At 47.8% G+C, this 26473-nt stretch overlaps 1 protein-coding gene across 1 annotated transcript in view; it reads right to left on the bottom strand.

Annotated features, from left to right (window-relative positions):
* Window positions 1-26473, bottom strand: part of LOC147724578 (fibrocystin-L-like) — a 1433379-nt gene that overhangs the window by 651281 nt on the left and 755625 nt on the right. Inside the window, exon 41 of the mRNA XM_086966122.1 lies at window positions 18141-18389. Coding sequence (XP_086822248.1) covers window positions 18141-18389 — 249 coding nt within the window. The remainder of the gene's footprint in view (window positions 1-18140; window positions 18390-26473) is intronic.

The following is a 26473-nucleotide window of genomic DNA, read 5'->3' as shown; positions in this document are numbered from 1 at the left end:
TAAACCCTGTCTACTTTATTTAGTATATTGGGTTTAGCGTCACAAACCTTGGTTGGTCCATAGGAACACACATGCACCATCCATGGAATGTCCCCTTGGCGCTAAGTAATGCAAAGCAGCGCTACGCACTCCTTCTCATTTCTTTCACGTTCTTTCCAGTGCTAAAGGTGCTTGAAAGAAAATCAGACAAAAAGATTTTGCACTGATTTGCATCACTTTTGTGATGCAAACACGGCATAAAATCTTAGTAAATCGGCCCCAAAGTGTGCTCCAAGCTGCAAGGATCAACAATACGAAGAGATTTTGTAAAATGTGTCTCATGAAATACCTTCACTCATTAACAAATACAAACAACCACACACACCCGCACATACACACACACATTTGCGTGGGCTCGCGCACAAACACACACAGATAACTTATTTCAAAGTGGTGCCTCAATTCTGTTTCTCTTGCTTTACATTAGCTATCTTTTAAATGTCGTCTCTCTATTATCATAGGCTGTATCACATTAATCTTGAGTACAGTTTTTTTTTTTAATTCAAATTATTAGCAACAGTGAAAACAGGTGGCAGTCATCACATTCAAGTCAGCAGTCGGCTACATATAAGCGCAGGGAGATTCAAGACATATACAGATATTACAGTTTGGAGGCACGTAAAAGTACATTCAGTAAAGGTCACAGCACCAGCGGTTCGTCAAGCAAGGTGGATTGTGAGGGTTCACAAATGTTCCCTCTATATTCATTCCAGGTGTTCCATATTTGTAGCCACTTCCGAGGGCACCCCCGTGCCTCTTACACCGTCTTCTCTTGGAGCATGCACCAGTCCATATCGGTTTTCCACTGGCCGACCTTAGGAGGTTGAACCGCTCCCCACAACCTAGCAATGTTCCTTTTAGCAATCGTAAATCCATAACTTCCCACAGTGTGATAGGTCAGTAGGTTTCCAGATGTTTAACAGGGACTTTTTAGCTTCAAGCCTGATCTCCACCTCTCACACCTCCTGCATACAGCGGGTCACTCGGGTCCAGTAGTGCTGCAACCGCGGGCAGTCCCAAAGTCTGTGGAAGAAGGTCCCCACCTCTCCCCAACCCCGTCTACAAAGTCCATCTGCACTTCGGCCCATTCGCTGCAGTCTAGTACCCGAAAGGTAGACCCGGTGTAGGATTTTCAATTGAATGAGCCGGAGTCTGGCCGAAATGGCCACCTCCTTAGGGGAGGCAGTGCGATTCTCCATTCTTCCTCCACGATTTCCCAGGCCATCGGCCTCCCATTTCCCCTTTAGGGGGAGAAGTAGGTGAGGGGAATGATTGATGATCTTTTTGTACGTGAGTGATATGTCGTGTTCGGGGAGATGACCATCAAGTAGTCTGTCCTCCAGCGGGTAGGAGGCAGGGGGTTGTGTTCCCGCGGGAATGTTGGTATTTAGGGAGTGTCTGACCTGCATGTATCAAAAGTATTCCGAGGGGGCTAGTTCGTAGGTGTTGTGGAGTGAAGCGAATGGTGTCATCCCCTTCGGGCCCCACAGGTCCTGGACACAAGATATGCCTATGAGGTCCCAGTTACGGAACCCCTTCGTGTGGCCTAGCCTGCCGAGTTGCTCCGAAGCCCACAGGGGAGTGGCCATCGTGAGGGTGTCAGCCCAGCCCAGTTTGCGCTGCACCAGGTGCCACAGTGGCACCGCGTGCTGCGTGGGCCCTGTTAGCGAGTACCGTCCCGGTTTGGAGTAGAGCGCCGCTTCGAAGTTTCCGCCCTGTAGCTGCCAGCGGTCCATTCTGTATGCCGGGTCATTCCCATCGCTGTAAGTGCACTGGTTGATGGCCGAATGGTGCGCGGCCCAGTAGTATTTGCGGATGTCAGGGAGTGCTATACCGCCGTCAAACCATCCCAGGGTCAATTTCTGTATGGAGATGCGGGGCATTCCAGACCAAAGCAGCTCCCTCTGTGTGGCCTCAATAGAAGCGAAGTAGGCGTGCGGGACCTGGTCTGGGTGATTGTGTAGGGCGTACAGGAACCTAGGCAGCGCCATCATTTTAAAGAGTGCTGCCCGTCCCAGGAGGGACAGCGGGAGTCGCCTCCAGGAGGCAGTGTCTCTCTTGAATCGCTGGAGAGGCGGGAGGAGGTTACTCTCGTAGCGTACACCCGGGTCTTTGGATATGAACACTCCCAGATACCGGAACCCTTCGGTGGCTACCGTGATAGCACGAGAACCACTCCCTGTAATACATAGAGGACATATTTGCCCCAGTTGATGCGGTAGCCCGAGTTTTTCCCGAAGTTGTTAATATTATCCATGACCACTACAAGGGACTTGCGGGGCTTGGTGAGATAAAGCAGGACATCATCCGCATAGAGCAAAATCCTGTCCTCCCATCTGTCTGCCCAGCGGATCCCCTTCAGGGATAGGTCTTGCCTGATCCACGCGGCCAGGGGCTCCAGTGAGAGGGCAAAGAGGAGGGGCGAGAGGGGGCAGCCCTGATGTGTTCCTCGTCCAAGTTCAAAGATTGCGGAAATTTTGTTGTTGACAGAGACTTGGGCTAGGGGTGCTGCGTATAGGAGGCGCACCCACCCTATAAAGCTTGGAGCGAATCCCAATTTGCGGAGGACCACCATCATATATGACCACTCGAGCGTGTCAAACGCCATCGTGGCGTCCAGGGATAGGACCACCGCATCCTCCTGGAGAGTGTGGCAACGACCCAAAACTCCACGCAACCTCCGGAGATTGAATGCTGTGTTCCAGTGTGGCATAAAGCCAGACTGGTCCGGGTGGACCAGAGCGGGAAGGATAGGTTTTAGACTGTTGGCTAGGACTTTGGCCAGAATTTTGGGCTCTGCGTTTAGAAGGGATATAGGCCAGTAGGAGGCACAGGAGTCCCTAGGTTTCCCTTCTTTGTGGATGGTAACTATCGTGGCTATACGCTGGTCGCGCGGCAGAATGCCCAGTTCCTTGCTTTCCTCAAACATGCTTTTTAGGTATGGACCAAGGCCAGAGGGTGCTAGCTTATAAAGTTCTATTGGTAAGCCGTTGGGGCCCAATGCTTTCCCAGACCGGAGGCCTCCGATTGCTCGGACCAGTTCCTCTATGGTGAGTGGCGCCTCCAGGTCTTCCCTCTCCAGATCTGAGAGAGAGGGCATTCGAATGTCAGTCAGCAAGGAGACCTCTGGCCTATCAAAACCTTTACTGTATACCTTCTGATAATGTGACGCGAATTCCCGAACGATATCACCGGGTTCAGTGATTGCGGCACCAGACTCGGTTTGGAGCTCGGCGACTATTCTCTGTGCCTGCTGTTTTTTGTCTAGTCAGGCTATCAGCTTGCCCGCTTTATCCCCTCTTTTCGTACAGTCTACCCTCTTTGTCCCTGGCAAGTGTCTTAGCAGCATCGGTGACAAGGGCTCTGTATTCCGCTGCCTTGAGTTCCATAAGGTGGAGTGCCGCAGGCTCACCCTCTGCATTAGCCTCTGCTTACCGCCTTAGAAGATCTCTCTCCATGTTCACAATTTGTTCCGCACGTTCTTTTCGGCGACCGGAGATCGCCGATAGGGCCTCTCCTCTGAGCACCATTTTAAAGGGTTCCCATAGCACCGTGGACGAAGCCACTGTACCATCATTTTCAGCAAAGTAGCGGTCCATGGAGAGGAGGAGTGTTCGTCTAATTGGTTCACAGCGCAAATACCACGCATTAATCGGCGCCGTGCAGCCCTCTTGTTTGTCGCCCATTGTGAGGTGGGCAAACAGCGGCGAGTGGTCTGAGATTCCTCTCGCCAAATGTGTAACCTCCTGAAGTGTTGTGTCGTGATATTGTGGCGCTAGTATGTAATCGAGGCGGGAGAATGAACGATGTGGGCCCGAGAAGAAGGTGTACTGTGTGTCTCGTGGGTGGCGGGTGCGTCACAGGTCTAGAAGACCGAAGGCATCCAAAAGGTCAGGGAGCCATCTATGAACTTGTGGGATATCTCTAGGTGGAGACCTATCTAGGGTCCCGGACACCACAGCGTTGAAGTGACTAGGTTAATCTTGTAGCCCTCCCAGGAACCTGACACCACTGCAAAGCGGCCTAGGGGGTTGGAGTCTGAGTGCTCAATTACTAAGGGAAATTGGCGCCGGAGCAATATGCCTACCCCTCGTGATCCTGAGGTGAAGCCAGAATGTGCCGCCATATAGTAACCCCACCGGTTCAGGGCATGGCATGTGTTGCCTAACAAGTGGGTCTCCAGTAGGAGTACTACGTCAGGGAGATGTCTTTTAACAGCTTGCAGAACAATGGTGGGTTTGAGCTTGTCCCCCAGCCCGTTGACGTTCCAGCTGAGAACTTTGAGACTCTTATCCCACTTCATAAGGATGAGGTTTTACTGACGGATTCTCCCTCCAAACCTTCTGCAAGTGTGCAGAACAGTATGTCTGTCCTAATGCCCTGCCTAAAGTAGTACAGCTTTCGACAAAACAGTAGCATATTTGATGTGACCTTGCCAAACTCTCGAAACTGACCCTTACCACCCCCCACCCCCTGCCGCCCACTTCCCCAACATCCTGTGCCCCACCCCCCTCCCTGCTGCCCTGCTCCGCGGGTTTAGAATGACCCACATCCCCAATTAGCAGAGTGCCTTTCGCCCCACTTACACACCCCTGAACGGGAAGAAACTACAGAACTAAACAACTCGTCTTCCCCTCCCGATGGACCTTTCTCAAGGAGCGTGCGCTGGCCCCAGCCCCACCCGCCGCCCGCGTCCCTCCCCTCCAACTTCAATCTGAAAATTGTCCACGAGTCCTGCACTTGGAGTACCCAGTGTCTACACTTAGTTATGATGCCAAATAGATCATTACCCCCCCTTAGTTCGGAGCAACAAATCTATATGCAAAGTGTCACTTATCAGTAGTTTGGATCTCTCGATTGCCGCATCAGACGTCTCGCCTCCGTGTCTCTCATTTCGGACTTGCAGAGCGGGATCTCCAGGAGCGTTGGCTTTGACAATCTTGCTCAGACCTCCCAGCCGCAGAACCCGGAGATGCAACCCGGGTGTCTCTCCAGTTCTGGCCCTCTGCTCCCCCGCCGGCGGCGGACGCCTCCTTGTCAATCCAGTCCTGCACCTCTGACGGCGAAGTAAAGAAGATGGATTTTTCTCCCATGAGGACCTTGAGTTTGGCAGGGAAAAACATCATGTATTTGATGCCTCTTTCTCTAAGCGCCCCCTTGACACCTGCAAAGGATCTCCTCTCACGCTGGACCTGGAGGGTGAAGTCAGGAAAGAACCGAATTGTGGCATTTTCATAAAGTATGTCCCCAGCTTTCCTGGCTGCCTGCAAGACGGCGTCCCTGTCTCTGTAGTTGAGGATTTTAGCGATGATCGTCCTCGGCGGCGCTCCCGGTTTTGGTTTTGGGATGGGTGCCCGGTGTGCTCGCTCAACAGTAAATATTTTGGACAGGCGTTTTGGCTTGAGGTGGTTGAGGATTAAGTCTTCAACAAAGAGCTCCACACTGGGCCCCTCGAGGTCCTCCGGCACGCCAACAAGGCGGACATTACTCCTTCGGGCCCTCCCTTCCTGATCGTCCAGCCGCAGCGTCAGTTGGCGGTGTTGATGGACCAGATCATTGACGCGCCTTTCCAGTTGTTTCGTCGATGTCTACAGCTCCGCAATGCCAGCCTCGTTAGCCTTAGTCTTTTCCGACGTTTTGTTAAGATCAGTTCTGAGAAGGTTAACTTCTATGGCCATATTGTCAATTTTGGTTGGGTCGTGCCCAGCGATTGAATGGCAGTCATAATGCTGGCCAACGACGGTTCTTTCGGGCTCTGTGGGTCGCCTGCCGGCGCTCCCGTCCGCGGCGTGCCCCTCTGCACCATGTATTTGTCGGTTATTTGATTGGGTGGATGTGCCCTGCTTAGGCCTCATGGTTGCACCTCAGTCGGAGACAAGGCCCGTGAATGCGATCGGCGCTGTGGTACGAGAGAAGCCAAAAAAGAACAGGCGGGGGGAGGTCCACCTTCCGGGACGGTAGACCCCGGGAGGCCCACGCAGCAACGGATCAGTACAGTCATTTTGGCGCGTTGGTAGGCAAAATCGCCCTAGCCGTCTCTCACCACTACTACAACTCGGATGTAAGGCAGTCAACTCCGCCGCATGGAGGGCAGGATCTCTACAGGATGATAGACCTGCACGCCACCAAAGTCTGCGGCCCGATGCGTGGTCAGCAAGGTGGTCCCGGCCGAGGGTTATGCGCCTGGAGTGCGCCTAACACGGATGCGGGTTGTAGGCAGGGGTGGCAGCCGTTTCCGAGTCATCGCGTTGAGGTTCAGGAGTATGGACTACCCCCCAACTTCAAAGGCCCATCCACCTACCAGGTCCAGGTTTCGATGAGGCTACAGCCTCTCAGCATGGGAGCGACCATGTGGCATGGGATGCGACCAGTTCTGTCGTCTTCGCTGCGTCTCTGCCCCTCACATAGGGCCAGTGCACCGCACCCTCGGCAGCTCTGGCAGCGTGGCGGGGTACACAGCACTGAAGGATCGCAGTGTCTCACAGAAGACTCTCCCCTTCCTCGGGCCCGTGCGCCACACTCTCAGTCGCTCTTGCGGTGTGGCGTCGTCCACAGCACCAAAAGGATGGCAGTCCCCGCGGGCCGTGGCACAGACCGGGCAGGGTGTGCCTCTTCTGAGTCCCTCCGTCCCCTCCAGGACTAGGCCCCACACACGCCGGCCGCGAGGCACCTCCTTCGCGGGCCCACTCACTCCTTTCGGGCCGGCGCGGCGGGGTCCACAGCAATGAGGGGACCTCGGCCCTCGCAGGGCTCGGCACAGCTCGAGCAGAGCGCGTCTCCCCAGGGCCTCCTCTGCCCCGGCCAGAAACCAGGCCCCAAGCCGGGGGCTCACGTAGCACAGCCCGCTGGCCGCGAGGCACTCTCTCCACGGGTCCTCCCCCGGGCCCCCGCGCCGACGGCCATCTCTCGGCAACAGAGAGGCAGAGAGGGGCAAAATTTGGACCGCTGGATGTGGCACGAGCAGGGGGACACAGCGTCACTGGGTGGGTGCAGGAAGCGGCGGATTATGGACGGATTTCAGGCCGTTGGAGGCTCGGGCAGACGAAGCTCTCTGCTCAGGCGGCCATTACAGTCGGCGCCAAGCCACGCCCCCTTGAGTGCAGTTTTTAACCCTTATTGTTTCTCTTTTTCTTGCTGTGCTGCTTTTCATATTGTTACATTTCTCCTTTACCTGTCATCCTCGTTCCAGTGCTCACTGCTTAAGGAGGTGAGCCCCACCTCTGCGACAGCAATTAGCGACTCTCTAGTCTAAAGTAACCAGCATTTGTGCAATAGGTCTCGCACTTGTGAAAGCTAGAGCTCTTGGTGTTGAAAATGACAATGTTTTTTACTTTTGTTTTTTTTTTAATGGAGTGGAGTGATGATATTTGTATATAACTATTGCCAGTCGTATGACCTTGCGGTGCTGGAGACCAAGAAAATAAAAAGTAGAATTTTTGATAAATTTGGAGCGGTAGGAGCAATATTTCTTAAGAATATAAAAGGATGTTAAATACATGTGAAGGAACTATTGTGTGATGTAGAGGTTTGTCGTACTATTGCAATATTTTTACTATTGTACTATTTGTCCTAATTGTATTATGAGGGAGGGGAGACAAGAGTAATATGCCGGCTGGGAAAAAAAAACGTTACAACATCCTGGAAATATTATTTATCTTCTTTTTCATTTAGCGAGATGAGAATTGGCTGTATAACAACCTTTATAAACAAGAAATTACGTTTTTAACACAGTGCTCTATATTTTGCTGTTTGCAATGGAGTAAGGGGAGAGAGTCTTAACCCTTTCTCGGTCAGACCTACAACCAGTCATCATGGAGGCTGTTGACTCGGTGCTCAATGACTATCAGGCAAAGAAACAACATTTATATCAGGACATTGATGAGGCTCAAGATAGGGACCAGAAGGGGAAGTAGTATAGGGTACTCAGCTGCAATAACGTTTGATTCACACCAGAGAACTACTGGGCTTTGAGTGAGTAAAGGTTGCCACATGAGGGTGATTTTTAAGCTCAGTGCAGTACTCCTTTGTCACATGACCATCCGTTACATGGCTTTATTTAAAACATCCTTTTCAAGCAGTGGTAGGACTTTGAAAAATCCGATATTTCTAATTTTCTGTCTAAAAGAAAAGCGTGAAGAGGAATTTACTCAAATTGTAAACGTCAATTCCATCCTTTCTTCCATTGCATCCTCCGATTGATTCCTTATCATCTGAGGATTCCACCGTATCTGACGTAGTGGATCCCAAGATTGAAGCTTCACTAAAATGAGATTTTGCTGCCTCCAACATTGTGGTGAGAGCAAGTACTTAAGCAGTCTTTTGCCACCCAGATCCTTTTAAACGACCTTCAATCCTCATTTGAATTCCTCCAATAGAATTCAGATCCAAAGGCCATTTGGAGGAACATGGTTCTGTTATCCCGTTTTCTTTCTAATGTCTCTATTGATATGTTATGGTCTGCAACGACTTTTGCAGGCACCATTGTCGAAAGTAGAAGGATCCTATAGAAGAAGCCATATAAACATGATGCGGGAAAAAGGTTTCTCATTCAATGTCTGCTGTTTCTGGTTCCAAAGTTGTTTGTTCACAGCTTAATGAGATGGCACACAATCCATAAAAGTACACATAAAATCCAGCAGAAATAAAAACACAAATTCCATCCCACTTATTTACAGACTCATAGCGATATACAGTTTTATCATTTGCAAAAATACAATCCTTAGTGCAAAATATTCAGTGTGCAATAAGCAAATGTGCAAAAGTGTGCATAGTGCAAATATTTCAATCAATTAACAGAGAAGCACGTGATCGTACAGCTGCTTTAAAAAAGCAGCTCACTCTGAAGATGGCCTCATCCGTCTTTAACATTAATAAGTCTTTAAAAGCTAATTTAAAATCGATCAAAGCGTTTTTCCTACAGTACGGCATTAGAAAGTGCAAAGTGTGCATTCTATAAAAACCGCAAAAGAATGGAGCAGACTTTGTGTACCACCTAGATTACAGGGGCAGTTTAAGTTTTCCACACATTTATTGAAGCCTAACGGAAAACAAAGTAACTTTATAATGCTTCCGTCCCTGAGCCGGAATAGCAAACTCCTGTTCCATCTGCCTAGTTTTAAGCGGAGATAGAATTTTTTAAAGTTAAATCAGAGTCCTCCACAAGCAACTCCAATTCCATCGCACGCCTTAAAATAGGAAGCCCTTTGACAAGAAAAACAATCAATGCTACAGAAGGGCATAATCGTCGCATTTCCTCCATCTTGCTCCTGGTTCCGTATTAACATGAGAAACACTGCCCAGTCTTTGATCTCAAGTTCTTAAACAAATGTGTGGTCTACCAACCATTCAGAATGATTTCTCTGCAGTCCGTAATCCTTCTAGAATGAGATTATAAGGCAACACTGGACTGACAAGATGCATATTTTCAAGTCTCTATTTAGCCAAAGAACCAATGCCACCTTCGTTTTGCAGTGGGAGAAGATCATTTCCAATTCTAAGCTCTTTCCTCTGGGCCCTCGTCATTCCTGAGGGTAATCACGAAGGCACTTGCACCAATGGTGGCTTCACAAGCTGAAGCGATTCAAATTTTCCGTAACTTAATGGCTGCCTCATTTCTGCTTCTTCACTTTTGGAAAAGAACGATGGATTTAACCCAGATCTTTTGAATGGGGGTGAATGTTTGATTAGTTTGACATGCCGTCCATCATTTGTATGTCTTTTGCTTTCTTGCCCTAAGTGTGCATGGTATGCCTAGACGCTCACTGTGCCCCTGGATTCAAGCTAGCCTGGTAGATGAGGGGTCATATCCTGAAACAGATCACAGGATGCTTGTTTCTGGTCCAGGGAGGACCTGGCATGGCAGTTCAAGCTGCACTGTTTTAATGAGGAACAGGCACAGGACTGATCTGCATATGGCTGGGTCTAAATTGGGTTGACAGGGTGAGCAAAAGAATGATGGATTTAACTCAGATCTCTTGACGGGGGTGAATGTTTGATTTGTTCCACATTCCGTCCGTCATTTGCATGTCTTTTTTCCTCTCTTGTCAAGGCGGAGGTCAATGTGAAGAAAGTATGCATAGTCCTGGAAGAAATGGGGGAGGGGCATATGTACCAGGAAATGTCAGAGCATGCGGCTGCGCCAGAATTTGGCTGTGCCACGCTCGGACATTTCCAAAACGCAGGGTTGCGCTATATTTACAATAATACAGTGCATTTGTTAATTTTCCCTTGTGCTGGCGCTAAAATTAGCTGCCTAGCACCAATACAGGCAACCTTGCAACATAGTGCAAGGGTGCCTGGTTGCAGGGAATGAACCATACATAGGAAAAGCAAAAACAAGGAGAAACAAAAGTATTTCTCCTCGTATCGCCATTCTATCACATGCTCTTGCTTGGAGTTAGTTTTTGGCACTGCCTCAGAATCACACATCCTCGTAAATCTGGGGCAGCGTCAAAAAGCAATGGGTGTTGCGGTGGAATGCCCACAGCAACACCCATTGCATGCCCCTTTCACACAGATACCTATGTGAAAGGGTAACATATTTACAAAGCGGCGTTAAGCCACAAAAACTGCCTTAACAACACTTTGTGAAAATGGAGCAGGGCATTGCGCCACAGGGACGTTGTTAAAAGTGACGTTCCTGTGGCACAATGCTTTGTAAATATGCCCCTGGATTTCATTTACATTCTACCACAATCCTTATTGAAGCTCGGACCATAGGGGCTATTCCTAGGGGGACTTTTCAACATTCAGGAGGGAAGAGTTTGCCTGCTGAACACCAAAGTTTCAAACAACAGCACTTGTGCCTTGGACCAGACTATCTCAAACCCCTCAAGAATCACCTGCTGTCACATTGGTCACAGGAGAGACAGGCGTTCATGACTTTAGTTCTAGAATCTTCACAGATAAAACCAGATTGTCCCTCGCCAACTTCCAATTCAAGTTGTGCTGACAAATGATGTCAGCCTGTGGAGTGGGGAGCAGCCCGTCAGTGTCTGGAGTGAGATGCCTTTGTCAGAGAGGGTACATTCTTCCAACTAGGGGAAGCTTTCAACAGCGGGGAAGGCTTTTCTGAGGTTTAACATGTGACAGTCGAAACAGACACTCGGGTGACGAAGAGATACCTGAATCATCAAGGGGGGGAACAAAGAAGAAATTGCTGAACAGAGTAGCTCACGAGATCAGCTGTTGGGCGGAATAGCATCTCTTAAGTTTCGAAACGATGCTCATTTGGGGGATGGTTAACTTTCCTGCAGACAGTCTGAATTGCAATATGCCTTTGTCAGTATCGTTCCATCTGTCCCTGTCTGTCATCATGAGAAATACTGTTCAACTGCTTTTCTACCGCCTGGGTGTCCAAAAGCCATGGTCGCTTGTGGGCTCCCATGGGTTCCAGGTATCAGAAGACGCTGTACAAATCCCACAGCTGCAGCCTTGAAAAGGCTTGCACCTGGATCTGTTTGCTGTTGTGCTCCTAGCTGCTGCTCCTTCCCACTCCAGTGCCAAAATGTCAATTACCTGCTTGAGGGTTTGCAGCAGCCTTTTACTGGAAATCCGCAGCTAGTATATTTCAAGTTTTCAGAAATGTTTCTTACCCCTTTCCATCATGGCTCCCTTTCCCAGTTCTTTTTACTATTTAAAGGCCTTAGTCTTGTTGGAGGGTTTCTTTGCTTGGTTCCTTGCTCCTTTCAGCTGTTGATCCTCACAGTTCGATCTTGGGGCTTGGGATGTCGGGCTGTGACTGACGGAGCCCAGTAAACATTGTTGAAGGTGTAAATTGTGTTTTCACTGTGACTCCAGTATGGAACACGATACAAAGGGTAGCATTGCTGTTATGTACAAGTAACTGGCCTCGGATTCCAAATATAAGGTATTTTATTTACCAAGAATGGATTCCTTAAAATACTTTATAATTTTGCACATTTGTCTGAGCCACCCCTAAATAAAACTCATTATTGCAGCTGCCTGGCTGTGTGAATTAATTACTTTGCTGCACCAGCTGACATATCAAATGCCCCAGGAAACAATAGATCTATTCCAGGATGATTATGGATATGCTGGAATTGTTATAATCATCATTTTGTAACTGCTTGCGAATCAAGAGAGACTGCCGCAACAAACAACAAGTTGAAGAAAGTAGTGCTCCAATCAATCTCATCCACTGTCAGTCACTCAAGCCGCATTCCAGTCTATCATTGTTCACTCACTATGCCATTCTAGACAAAGACATGGCGTATGCAAATCAAGCTTGCCACTGATCCAAAAGCAACAGCCCAGCTCAAACTGCCAGGCATGGGCCCTCTTCAGATGGAAACACAAACAGCCCCAGACTAGTTTCAACCTATTTCGGCTTACTCTGGTGTGCAGACATGGGTCCAGTGAAAAACAGGCTCCACGTCTGCACATACTCATTGCATTTGAGGTATCTACTGCAAGAAACAACAAGGTGATGGAATGAATGCCTGACAGATTTGTACATGGCCGGTCTCTTTCTAAAGTGGCAGAGTGGGCAAAAAAACAATGATATGTAATGCAGTCCAGGTAAATAACCAGTGGCTCAGATGAGTTCAAACATTCTTGCATAACCTTATTTGTTGCTGGTAATTAGGTGTTAGTATGTTCCCATGACTTAATAAAAGACTACTCTGTTTTCTCGATATGGGTACCTTTGAAGGATTCTGGAGGGAACAGCAAGACCTAGGTCAGTGGAGACTGGCTCAGGGAGAGATGGTACTTATAATACTACACAGAATGAAGTAAGTCAGGCAGAGTCTGGTACTTTTTTAGTAAGGGTCGGACAGGTACAAGCCTGTACATCACTGCCAGAAGCAGCAAGAAGGCTGAAACAACGATTTTCAAAACTGTGGGATTCAGAAGGCCACTAAACACTAGCCCTGGCGGCTGCCACCAGGAGGCAAACACCTCAAGCCCCATTTATTCCTCCCACTTGGATTGCGTTATCCTCTTATGTGTTTGCCTTCGTGAGTAGCACAGAAAACTCTGCAGCAGAGGTTCAAGCACTGAATGTGCTTAGGCAACAGAGAGTAATGACGAATCAACCAAATACAGTAGAAATACTGCACACAGTGTGTCATGCAGTGTAGAAGCCAACAGGGGCTGTGGGGCTTCAAGGAGGACACTGTGCAGTACCGTTTTGGCCCCCCCAGGTGCAGGCATGTCCAAGTGTGTGTGTGTGAATTGATGCCCCATGAAGGCTAGAGCACCTGCATTTAAAACAAGTATTTGGGGCTGCCTGGCAAATCAAAGCAAAATTAAGAGAGCAAAGGAGAGGCTGCAGGAATCATGGTATGCCCCCTAAAGCCGTGGGGCAAAGGGGAAATCAAATATTAGAAAGCAAGTGCACTAGAGATATTGGGGCACTTGCCGATATATTCCGGATGGCTGGCTAAAGGGAGCAGTGCAGCTCTCCATGGCTCTCCAGTGCATGGAGACATTATTTACTTTAATTCTCTCAGGAGAAGGAATGTAGGTGTTCACATCACTGTCCAACCATTCTGTTGCTAAAACGTACCTGACCATACCTCACTTACTCCATTCTGTGTAGGATTGTAAGCTACTGTGCTGGCTTAGGAAGTTGAGTAGCAGCATGGAGGAACAGAAAGATCCTTAATAACTAAAGAACCCCTGTCTGCTACTTTTAAGATTCATAACACGCAAGCCCAGTGGGAGGATGTGCTGATGAAAATAAATGTGGTTTTTGCACAGCTACCCTGTAAATGATGGAAGGCCTCAGTGGCTAGGGAATTCGGGAAAGCAGAATCATCATCCTTGGATGATCTTGGAGGGGAAAAAAACATCAGGAGATCACTAGCTGACATGTAAGCACGTTCAAAACTTTAGTGCCAGAAGCAGCAAGAAGTCTTAGACACAGATTCAGAAGGCCACTGGACCTTAGCTGTGGTGGCTTGAGACCACCACCAGGAGCAGAACATCTCCACCCCCGTGTAAACATTCATCGTTTCCACTTGGATTGAGTTATTCTGTAATTTGTTTAGCATCAGGTGTAGCACACAAAATATTGCAGTGAGGGATCAGGGTCTAAAGGTGCATGAGCGAGAGAGATTGATGGACAGACAGCTACATCAGCAGTACTGCATACAGTGTGCCAAGCAGTGTGGGACCCAACAGGGACTGAGGGGGTCCAAAAAGTTCAATGTGCAATACCCTTTGTTCCCCTAGTGGCGGGTATGGCATGTGTGATAAAGAATGCCCCATGAAGTCGGAGCACCTCAATTGTAAACACATGTAGACATGCTAGGTCAAATCAAAAGAAATATGAAGAAAGCATGAGAGTGGCTGTAGAAGCCACAGCACATCCCATAAAGACCCATTTGCAGTGAGAAATATCAGAAAGGCGATGCTCCCAAGATACTTGGGTACTTCTGGGTATTGCCTGGGTGACTGCCTTGAGGAAGCAATGCACCTCTACATGGCCCTCCTGTACACGGAGAGATTCCAAACTTTAAGTCTCACAGGAAGGGGAACGTCGGTATCCAGATAGGGCAGGACACACACAGCAAACAAGCTACCAGATTCAGCGGTTGAAGGGGTCCTGGGACAGCTGAGTCCTAGGGGTCCATTAGGATGACAGGCGGACTTTGTCCCCCCGCCATCCCGTTGTGAAAATGGACCGCCCGCCATAAGGGCGGGGGTCCCGTGGGTGCTATTAGGATGTGCCCGCCACAGTGGCGGGCACATCCTGCATCCCTACCATTTTGGTGGGCGGTGCACTCACCACCGCCCGCCACAATGTTAGGGAGGCATGTTGTGCACTTACATGCAGAAACATGGCAGGCACCGCGCAGTGCCTGCCATGTTGTGCATGGAACTGCAGGGGGGTACCATAGGTACCCCCCATGTGCACCTCCCACCACCCTCCGCAGTTCCTGGGGGCCTGCAACGGCCCTCCTAGCAGACTCCGGATGCCTTTCTATGGCAGCATTCCTAAATGCACATTGTAATATGGCTGGTGGTGTCAAAAAGACACCACCACCATATTGCCGCCTTTTCTGCCCAGTCGCAAGTCGACTGGGGCGGAAATGCGGCAGACGGTCTTCCGCCGCAGAGCCCCCAGTCATAATAATATGGCAGGGGGTCTTTTCAACAGCGATGGCTGGCGGATTGCCCCTGCCAGGCCGGCGGTGACCACCGCCGGCTTGGCGGGGGCAATCCGCCCGCCATCCTAATGTGGCCCCTAGTGTTATGGACTCCGGGGAGGTTACAAAGCAACTTGAAAACAAAGTTTTTTGTCAAAGGCTATAAGCCTTGCTTTCTGTATATGAGCTCCAAGAAGAACTGCTGAGCCCTCGAGAGAACATGGCGCAGAGACCCAACACCGGACAACTTGACTGCCCTCAAGCTAGCCACCCGAAAACACCACCAACTCATCCACGCCACCAAGAAAACCGCATTCAAGGAACGACTCGACAACAACGCACACAACAGCAAGGAACTCTTCAACATCGTTAAAGAGCTCTCCAACCCCAACGCCGGAAACAGCAACATCACCCCTTCGCAAGACCTCTGCAACTCCCTTGCCTCCTACTTCCACAACAAGATCGCGGACATACACAACAGCTTCAGCACTCAACCAACGCACGCCACAACCGAACCACTGCCCCCCACCACCACCCTCCGCGCCTGGAGCCCGATCAGCACCGAAGACACCGTCCGTACGATGAACTCCATCCACTCCGGATCTCCTACCGACACCTGCCCTCACCACGTCTTCAACAAGGCCGACGCTGTCATTGCACCCCACCTGCGGGACATCATCAACACCTCCTTCGACACCGCTACCTTCCCGGAGAGCTGGAAGCACGCCAAACTCAGCGCTCTACTAAAGAAGCCATCAGCCGACCCCACCGACCTCAAGAACTACCGCCCCATCTCGCTGCTCCCGTTTCCTGCTAAAGTCATCGAGAAGACCGTCAACAAGCAGCTGGCTGCCTTCCTCGAGACGAACGGATCCCTCGACCTCTCGCAGTCCGGCTTCCGGGCCAACCACAGCACCAAGACCGCCCTGATCGCAGCCACCGATGACATCCGAGCACTGCTTGACAACGGAGAAACAGCAGCCCTCATCCTCCTAGACCTCTCCCTGGCCTTCGACACTGTCTGCCAACGTACACTGGTGCAGCGACTCAGCAACGTCGGAATCCAGGAGAAGGCACTGAAGTGGATCATCTCCTTCCTCGCCGGAAGGACACAGAGAGTCCGCCTCCCCCCGTTCAGATCTGAAGCCACCGAAGTCATCTGCGGCGTTCCTCAAGGCTCCTCGCTCAGTCCAACCTTCTTCAACGTCTACATGAGCCCCCTCGCAGACATCGCACGCCAGCACAACCTCAACATCATCTCCTACGCTGACGACACCCAGCTGATTCTCTCCCTCACCAACGACCCCGCCACCGCCAGAGCCAACCTTCACGAAGGGATGAAAGAGGTATCCGAATGGATGAAGAACAGCCGCCTGAAACTGAACTCGGACAAGACGGAAGTCCTCATCCTGGGATCCTCACCCTCCGCCTGGGACGACTCCTGGTGGCCCCCCGCCCTAGGCAGTGCACCCAAACCAACGCACGCAAACAAAGCACGCAACCTGGGCTTCATCCTGGACTCCTCCCTCTCCATGACCAGACAAGTCAACGCTGTCTCCTCGTCGTGCTTCAACATCCTGCGCATGCTACGTAAGATCTTCCGGTGGATCCCCACCGAGACCAGGAAGACGGTCACCCAGGCCCTCGTCACCAGCCATCTGGACTACGGCAACTCCCTCTACGCCTGAACCACCGCCAAACTCAGAAGAGACTCCAGCGGATCCAGAACACCTCAGCACGACTCATCCTGGACATCCCCCGTCGCAGCCACATCTTCGGACAACTGAGAGACCTGCACTGGCTCCCGGTCAACAAGAGAATCACCTTCCGACTCCTCACCCACGCACACAAATCCCTACACAACCAAGGCCCAGGATACCTCAACAGCCGCCTCAACTTCTACGCTCCCAAACGCCAGCTTCGATCGACCGGCCACGCCCTCGCCGCCATCCCCCGCATCCGAAGAGCCACCACAGGGGCACGGTCCTTCTCTTACCTCGCCGCCAAGACATGGAACTCCCTCCCGACCCACCTCCGCCTGACCCTGGACCACCTCGCCTTCAGGAAGCAACTCAAGACCTGGCTGTTCGAGCAGGAGCGGACCCCCCTCCCCCAGCGCCTTGAGACCCTCTGGGTGAGTAGTGCGCTATATAAATGCTTTGATTGATTGATTGATTGTATGGTGAAACGCTGCTGCTTACATAAAAGACAATAGGATAGGTCTGTTCATGACGAAAGGTATTAAAAAGTTTGAAGGTCATTCTTGTCTAATGGTAAAAAGTAATGTTAGTTGCTGTAAGCTTGTTTCTTTAACTTTGACCACTACAAGTAAAAACAGTAGGCATGACTTTTGTATATGAAAATCTGAATCCATTTTTTAATATTGTATTTCTTTTTTCAATGTTAGGGTTTGCTAATGTGCCCATGTTCCCATTGTAACATACAAAAGGCTTGAAAAGACAAGGCTTGGGAGGTTAGTTGCCCCTTGTGACATTTCTTCAGGGTATGTGATTGTCTCCCTAAATATTCTGTGAGGTCAATTTAGCAAGGGTTCGAATTTCCAATATTGTAAATATATGTCATTTTGTTTGCAAAATGTAGTTGTGTGTGCATTAATCTTTCTTTCTTTTTTTTAAAGACAAAACACTGACTGTACAATGATAAATTAAGTGCTATTTTATGCATTAATACGTTCTGAGTTTGTAAGATTTAGCATCTCCCAGGGCCAGCTTTGGATTGCTCTGCCTCACTACATAGCAAATCAAAGGACCCTATTTGAGAATTTTCAGTGCAGATGTTCTAGGACACCTGAAGCCAAAAACCTCCATTGACTCCAAAGGGGCACAGTGACTTTTGATCAACTGCATTTCTAACATTAATGAATTCTACTTTTACAAACATCCATGAACAACATACTATGTGTGTGCAAGCAATAGTTTTACACTTGAAAACGTATTCATACCTTTAGTTTCAGAATTTACATACCTTCAAGTGGGAAGACAGTGTCTACGCTGAATATAAACATGAAGAATACATTTGTTACAGCATAGCCTTTCACAGCATGGTGGAAAGAAACGGGAAAGTTTCCCCCTATGTGATTTCCAATGATGCACTGCACTTCACTGTCGTTGACTGTTTGAACAACACATTCCAATTTGTCGATTGTCACTGTCACATCTGAACTGACAGACCCCAGTCCAGATCCACTGATTGTCACTGTTGTTCCAGCCACTCCTGAAAATAAGTCATAAGGCAATAAACATGTTTTATCCTAAAAAAAGTCTTAATACAGATGTTAAAATTCAGCATTCAGCCTTTAAAACAGTCAAATGTAAAATGTGTAACTAGCATTTTACATACTATCAAAGGGACTACAGGATGTGAGGTTCCTAATGAGCTTGATGGCATCATTGGCTCCTTTACACTGTATATAAAACCCATTGAAGTGTGTTGTAAAATGTTGACCTTGTAAAACACTGGCAGATACACATTACAGAAAGAAATGCTTCTACTTTTGGGATGATAGTGGAAGACGTAGACCAGAAAACAATATAATCAGTCCCGCCGTTTTAGATAACACCTATGTTAGCTAAAATGACCCCTGTACATAAATATGCAGCCTCATTGAAAGGGTCCCCAAGCCCATATATTGACTGTGGGGGGGGACCGCCAACTTCCCCCTAAAAAATGTCACGCAGGCCTGGGAATAATGGTAATGGTTACCATTTTACCATTTTTGGCCCCACCCTAGAGTGTCAGGGCATCTCGAACCTGCCCCTTTATGCTTTTTTTAACCATTTTTGAGAACAGGTGACTGAGTCCTCAAGCACTAAAATGGCTGCCACTACATCTTTGTTGACGTAGTGGAAGTCAATCAGATCTAAGTTTTCGATTTGTCAGGTCGGCGCATCCTCCGGGATGTGAGATATACATATATTTTGAACCTGAATTTCTCAAAAACTACTGAATGGAATTACTCTAAACCATTAAAAAACAGGATTTCTGGGTAAAGATCTTGCTGTCTACCGAATTTGGTTCAATTCTGTTTATTTCCTATGGTAAATTGCATGTGGAAAACATGTTGTGGGATCCCACCTTTTTCTCGGTCCTCGCTTGATGGTTCATCCCAAATTTTTGTAAGAAGGATTTGAGTTTATGAGACCTTTGTTTTGGGAAATTTTGTAAAGATTCACCAAACAACACCAACGTTATTAGCAAAGCAAAATCAATTTCCCATGGAAAAGTGGTCCTAACTATAACTACCTAATTGTGACTGCCACTGGGGGTTTATATATTAGGTGAATGTGTCTATGACAACATTAACCTTTTTAAAATAAAAGACACACATCCATTCACCAGTTATCATTAGGAGAGCTAACAATAACATACACCACCACCATGCACTGTTTATGACTTCACAGATTGCATCGCTCATGACAAATTCTATAACATCATTTATGACATCACTGATGACATTGCAAAAAAAACAAAAACAAAATGGCAGCTGAGACCGCATTGTTTCATTATAGGTAGATAGATTTCACACTTTCACATGTGCCAGATTGTTGTTTAATTTTCGTAGCGCTATATAGCTGCTTGAATCAATTCAGAGTGCTATACTGCCACAGTGCGCATTAATCACCAATCAACTGCGCTTTGCTGCCTTTAAACTGTGTAATCGATTTCTGGCTGATTGTGCTGGCGCCATTGCCCATTCCCTAGCCATAACTCAGGTTGTGCCTAATCTCTTCGTGTTAGGCTTTTGGCTCGCAGCCATTTTGTTGTTTGTTGTTGGACCCCCAGCCCAGTTCCCCACCACGCTCCCGCCTCCCAGCTGCCCCGCCCTCACACTGAAAGTCAGGCTCTACCGTCCTGCCCAAACGCTGTGACCGTCCTGCACTCGCCAGAAGCGGTCGCTCCTAACGCTGCTCCCTGCCCTGACCCAGACCCAGAAGCTGGTATCGTAGCGATATTTTGCCAGACTGCTACTTGCTGGAACTAATTAAATTACGCTCCGCTCGCATTACTGCTGATTTAATTTGTGCCCGCTCTGCTCACATTACAGTTGCTCGCATTACTGCTGATTTCATTCGTGCCCGCTCTGCTCGCATTACTGCTGATTTCATTCGTGCCCGGTCTGCTCGCATTACTGCTTATTTAATTTGTGCCCGCTCTGCTCACATTACAGTTGCTCGCATTACAGCTGATCTCATTTGTGCCCGCTCTGCTCGCATTACTGTTGCTTTATTCTGTGCATGACTGATTGAATGAAGTAGCGCTCGGCTGGCATTCCTGCCACTTTCACATGTGCCAGATTGTTGTTTAATTTTCGTAGCGCTATACAGCTGCTTGAATCAATTCAGAGCGCTATACTGCCACAGTGCGCATTAATCACCAATCAACTGCGCTTTGCTGCCTTTAAACTGTGTAATCGATTTCTGGCTGATTGTGCTGGCGCCATTGCCCATTCCCTAGCCATAACTCAGGTTGTACCCTAATCTCTTCGTGTTAGGCTTTTGGCTCGCAGCCATTTTGTTGTTTGTTGTTTGACCCCCAGCCCAGTTCCCCACCACGCTCCCGTCTCCCAGCTACCCCGCCCTCGCACCTCCCCTCTCCTCCATCCACTTATGACAGATGCCCTTGCGCGCAGCATTCACGCGCAGCGGTCGCGCTGAAGGTGCGCCAAAGGTAAGCCCGTCTACGCCCGTCCACGCCTGGACCGCGCCCAGCGCCAGACCCCTTGGTCCCCGCCATTCCCACCCCACTCGCTTAACATATGACGCCGCCTCTCTCCTCGCCCTTAACCCCGGACATACACCACAATGCTACGAAGCTGCCCCGGGACGTACCCACGGCCCCTTCGCCTGCCGCTCCTGCAAATTTACCAGCTTTAAGACCCATACCACATCCACTAACACCAAACACAACTCCGACTCTAACCACCTGAAGTGCATCCTGCTGAACACCCGCTCAGTCCACAGACACGCCACCGAACTCTGGGATCTACTCGACACTACATCACCGGACGTCGCATTCCTTACTGAAACATGGATGAACGCATCATCAACACCCGACATCGCCATTGCCATCCCGGACAATTACAAGATCATCCGAAAAGACCGCAACATCCAAACAGGAGGTGGCATCGCCATCGTTCATAAGAACACCATCAAAATCACGACCAGCTTCGACGATAACCTTACTACTGCCGAACACCTCCATTTCCAGATCCACACCGACCCTAGGACCACACTCAGAGGCACCCTCATCTACAGGCCTCCAGGAACCCACAAACAATTCAGCGAAGACATCATTGACTTCATCAGTCCACATGCCCTCGCCTCCGAGAACTACATTCTACTAGGAGGCCTCAACTTCCACCTGGAAAAGAAAAACGACAGCAACACCACCACCCTTCTGGACAACCTGGCCAATCTCGGCCTCTTACAACTTGTTGACACTCCCACCCATGCAGCCGGACATACGCTCGACCCAATCTTCACCTCCAGCAAACACATCTCCTTCGATCACACCACAGCTCTCCATTGGACGGACCACTGTTGTGTTCACTTCAGCTACAAAACCACCTCGACCCACAACCCCCCACAACCTATCCCCGAAGAAAATGGAACAAAATCACCACCGACCAACTCCTCACATCGCTCAACTAAAACCCACCCGCCCTCTCATCAGACCCAAACCAAGCTGCCATCAAATTCAAACAATGGATCACTCACAGCGCTGACGTATTAGCACCCTTGAAAAACCATCACACCAAACAAAACAACAAAAAGGCCCCCTGGTTCAACGATGACCTCAAGAAATCCAAGAAACTATGCCGTACTCTCGAGAATACATGGAGAAAAAACCCAACCACCGACAACATGACCGCCTTCAAGGCAGCCACCCGCAAACACCACCAGCTGATTCGATCCATCAAGAAATCAGCATTCAAGAGTCGACTCGACAACAACGCCCATAACAGCAAGGAACTATTCAACATCGTCAAAGAATTCACCAACCCCACCGCAGCCTCAAACGACATCACTCCCTCCCAAGACCTCTGCGACTCATTATCCTCCTTCTTCTACAACAAAATTGCCGACATACATAACAGCTTCGAAAACAGTTTCAACGAGCAATCCTCCCCACCCCCCTCAGAACCTAAACCGCCCTCTAACAACCTCAGCGCCTGGAACCCAATCACCACTGAAGACACCATCCGCCTCATGAATTCCGTCCACTCTGGCTCGTCAACCGACCCATGCACCCCATCTCCGTGACGTCATCAACTGCTCCTTCAACTCTGCTACCTTCCCAGAAAGTTGGAAGCATGCCTAAGTCAGCGCCCTCCTGAAGAAACCCACAGCAGACCCCTCTGAACTTAATACTACCGCCCCATATCCCTCCTCCCATTCCCGGCCAAAGTCATTGAGAAAGCCGTCAATACCCAACTCGCCGCCTTCCTCGAATCCAACAACTCCCTCGATCCCTCACAGTCCGGCTTTCGAGCCAAACACAGCACCGAAACCGCCCTCATCGCAGCAACAGACAACATCCGAACATTACTAGACAACGGAGAAACAGTGGCCCTCATCCTACTCGACCTCTCCGCCGCCTTCGACACAGTCTGTCATAGAACCCTCATACAACGCCTCAGCAACATCGGCATACAAGGACAAGCCTTGGACTGGATCATCTCGTTCCTTGCCGGAAGAACCCAGAGAGTCCGACTTCCTCCATTCAAGGCCACGAAGTCATCTGCGGTGTACCACAAGGATCTTCACTCAGTCCCACCCTTTTCAACGTTTACATGAGTCCACTCGCTTCCATCGGGCGTAAAGACAACCTTAACATCATCTCCTACGCTGACGACACCCAGCTGATCCTTTCCCTCACCAAAGACCCCAAAACCGCCAAAACCAATCTTCACGAAAGCATGACAGAAGTAGCCGTATGGATGAAAAACAGCCGCCTAAAACTTAACTCAGACAAAACGGAAGTGCTCATCCTAGGATCATCCCCCTCTGCCTGAGACGACTCATGGTGGCCTTCGAATCTGGGCTCAGCACCCATACCCACAGACCACGCACGTAACCTTGGCTTCATCCTAGACTTCTCACTCTCGATGACCAAACAAGTCAACGCCGTCTCATCATCATGCTTCAACATACTTCGTATGCTCAAAAAAATCTTCCATTGGATCCCCACCGAGACAAGAAAGACTGTCACCCACGCACTGGTTACGAGTCGACTAGACTACGGAAACACCCTATTAGCTGGAATTACAGCCAAATTACAGAAAAAACTCCAACGCATCCAAAACGCATCGGCGAGACTCATTCTGGACATCCCTCGCCAAGATCACATTTCCGTCCATCTAAAAGACCTCCACTGGCTTCCCGTCAACAAGAGAATAACATTCCGTCTCCTCACCCACGCGCACAAAGCCCTCTACAAACTAGGACCCGAATGCCTCAACACTCGACTATCCTTCTATACTCCCACCCGACAACTAAGATCCTCCAATCAAAGCCTCGCCGCAGTTCCGCGTATCCAAAGATCCACCATGGCAGGTAGATCCTTCTTCTACTTGGCGGCCAAGACCTGGAACTCACTCCCCACTCACCTCCGCCTTACACAGAACCACATCTCCTTCAGAAAAGAACTTAAAACCTGGCTATTCGATAAATAATGTACCCCTCCCCAAGCGTCTTGAGACCCTCTGGGTGAGTAGTGCGCTATATAAATTCTTGAACTTGAACTTGAACTAGATAGATAGATAGATAGATAGATAGATAGATAGATAGATAGATAGATAGATAGATAGATAGATAGATAGATAGATAGATAGATAGATAGATAGATAGATAGATAGATAGATAGAACAATTAAAACCCAACGTGTTTCAGTCTCTTCACAGACCTTGGGTTCACCCGTGATCAAGGTCTGTGAAGAGACCAAATCACTTTGGGTTTTGATTGTTCTCACAATAAAACAATAAGCAAGATAAACTTTCCTGTGAGTGTGTTTCTGTATTCTGGTGCCACGCCGCCAGGTATTGGAAACAAAATGATATATATATATATTGATATATTACCTACTGGCGGTCGCCAGTAGGTAGTTATAGTTAGGATTATTTTCAATGCAAAATCTCAACATTCTATTGTGAATAACTTTGGCGCCGGTTGAGGAATCTGCCTGAAAAGTTCCTCAAATTTGCCTCGCTGCGCCCCGGTCCTTCCCTGAATGTTCGGGGGGGATTTATCAAGCGGGGGCTGAGATAAAAGGGGGGTCCCAAAACGTGTTTTCCCCATGTTAATTTCCATAGGGCGGTCGACCTCACTTTTAGCCCGAACGGCTGAATGGATTTCCACCAAACTTGGCAAAATTGTAGGGACTGGTACCCCGATGTGCCTTTGCTATGTCTCAAGATATATGCTCCAGTGGTTTTTACGAAAATTAACTTTGAAAAAATATATATTGGGTGACATTGGGCTATAAATATGTTAGAGCCCAAATGTAGTCCAATGTAGCCAAAGATGGCCACCAGAGACAAAAAAAACAAATGTAGTCCAAATATCAGGCAGATGTAGCCCAACTATAGCCCAATGACAGAAAGTCCCAGAGTGTTCTAAAGAACAACTAGAGCGCTAACAGTCTTACTTATGACAAAAGTATGGCACACCTGAAGTCATCTTGATTGGAATAAAGTGTTAACACTTAAAACATTTAATTTGCAAAGGAACAAAATGAGGGGGTTCATTTTGCCATAGAAATTATGATTAGTGCTGAAGAAAGAAAAATTAGGGCACATTTTGAGTGACTTCTCAAATCCTCTTATATTTCATTAAAACAATTCTGATATGCAGTCTCCCAAGATGGCCACCAGAGACAAAAGAGCCCAAATGTAGCCCAAATATCAGCCAGATGTAGCCCAACTATAGCCCAATGACAGAATGTCCCAGAGTGTTCTAAAGAACAACTAGAGCGCTAACAGTCTTACTTATGACAAAAGTATGGCACACCTGAAGTCACCTTGATTGGAATAAAGTGGTAACACTTAATACATTTAATTTGAAAAGGAACAAAATGAGGGGTTTCATTTTGCCATAGAATTTTTATATATATATATATATATATATATAAATATATATATATATATATATATATATATATATATATATATATATATATATATATATATATATATATATATATATATATATATATATATATATATATATATATATATATATATATTCACTGAAAAAACCATAGGTTTCACACCAGTTATAGTTAGGAATTAGCATTTAAAAAACCTATTAAATTCACTGAAAAAAACATAAGTTTCACACCAGTTATAGTTAGGTGGAAATTTTACTCGCATAAAACCATTGAAATTCCCACGTTATAGTTAGTTGGACTCACTATAACTTGCGCGTGCAATGCACTGCTGATGACGTCACATATTACATCACTCATGACATGGTCAGTGACATCACTCATGACATCACTGATGACATCTCAAATGACATCACTGATGACATCATCCAGTGAATGTGTATCTTTCTGAAAAAAATATATTTTTTATATATGTATATCTAAAGGTTGATGGAAGAATAAATGGGTAAATAAATGTCTAAATGGATGTTTTTTTGTGTAAAATTGATTGGTTAACTGACTTATTAAATGTATCTTAGTGAATACATATATTAGCGAGTAATGTTTAAATGTTTAAATATCTGTATCTGTGTCTCACTTTGTGTATAAGTGGCTGCATGGGTTGGTGAGTAGCTACATGAGTGTGTATATGGGTTATTAGTTGTTTTTTTGAGTATCAGTATCTGTATGGTTCAGTGGGGGATACTACTTAGAGCACAGATGCATGAATGAGTGACTCACTATTTGTATGTATTTTGAAGACAGCATGTGTGCAAGACTGTATGGGTGGATGATTGTGTGTATGGGTGGGTTAGTGAGTATGTGTTTTTATAATTGATTGTTTAAGAGAGTAAATATGTTTCCGTTTCTGTAGAAGTATGTGTAGTGGTGTTTTATATAGCAGTATAATCAAGTAAATGGTTTTTTGATTTTTATTTGCATGTGTGAATTTGTGTGTGAGTAACTATTTGGATGAGTATTAGTGTGTAACAGGATGTATAGGTGTATGAGTACATATGACGAGTAAGTACATGCATGAGTGACTATATAGAACTGTTGGTGAATGAGTGGATGTGTATGTAGATGTTGGAATTACCTAATAAGTTGTATTGGTTTCTCCTTTTTTAAGAAAATGTTACTTTCTATTTCTGAAT

The sequence above is a fragment of the Lissotriton vulgaris genome, chromosome 4_1 (assembly GCF_964263255.1).
Source record: "Lissotriton vulgaris chromosome 4_1, aLisVul1.2, whole genome shotgun sequence".
Taxonomy (NCBI): domain Eukaryota; kingdom Metazoa; phylum Chordata; class Amphibia; order Caudata; family Salamandridae; genus Lissotriton; species Lissotriton vulgaris.
This window is presented reverse-complemented; position numbering and strand designations above follow the sequence as displayed.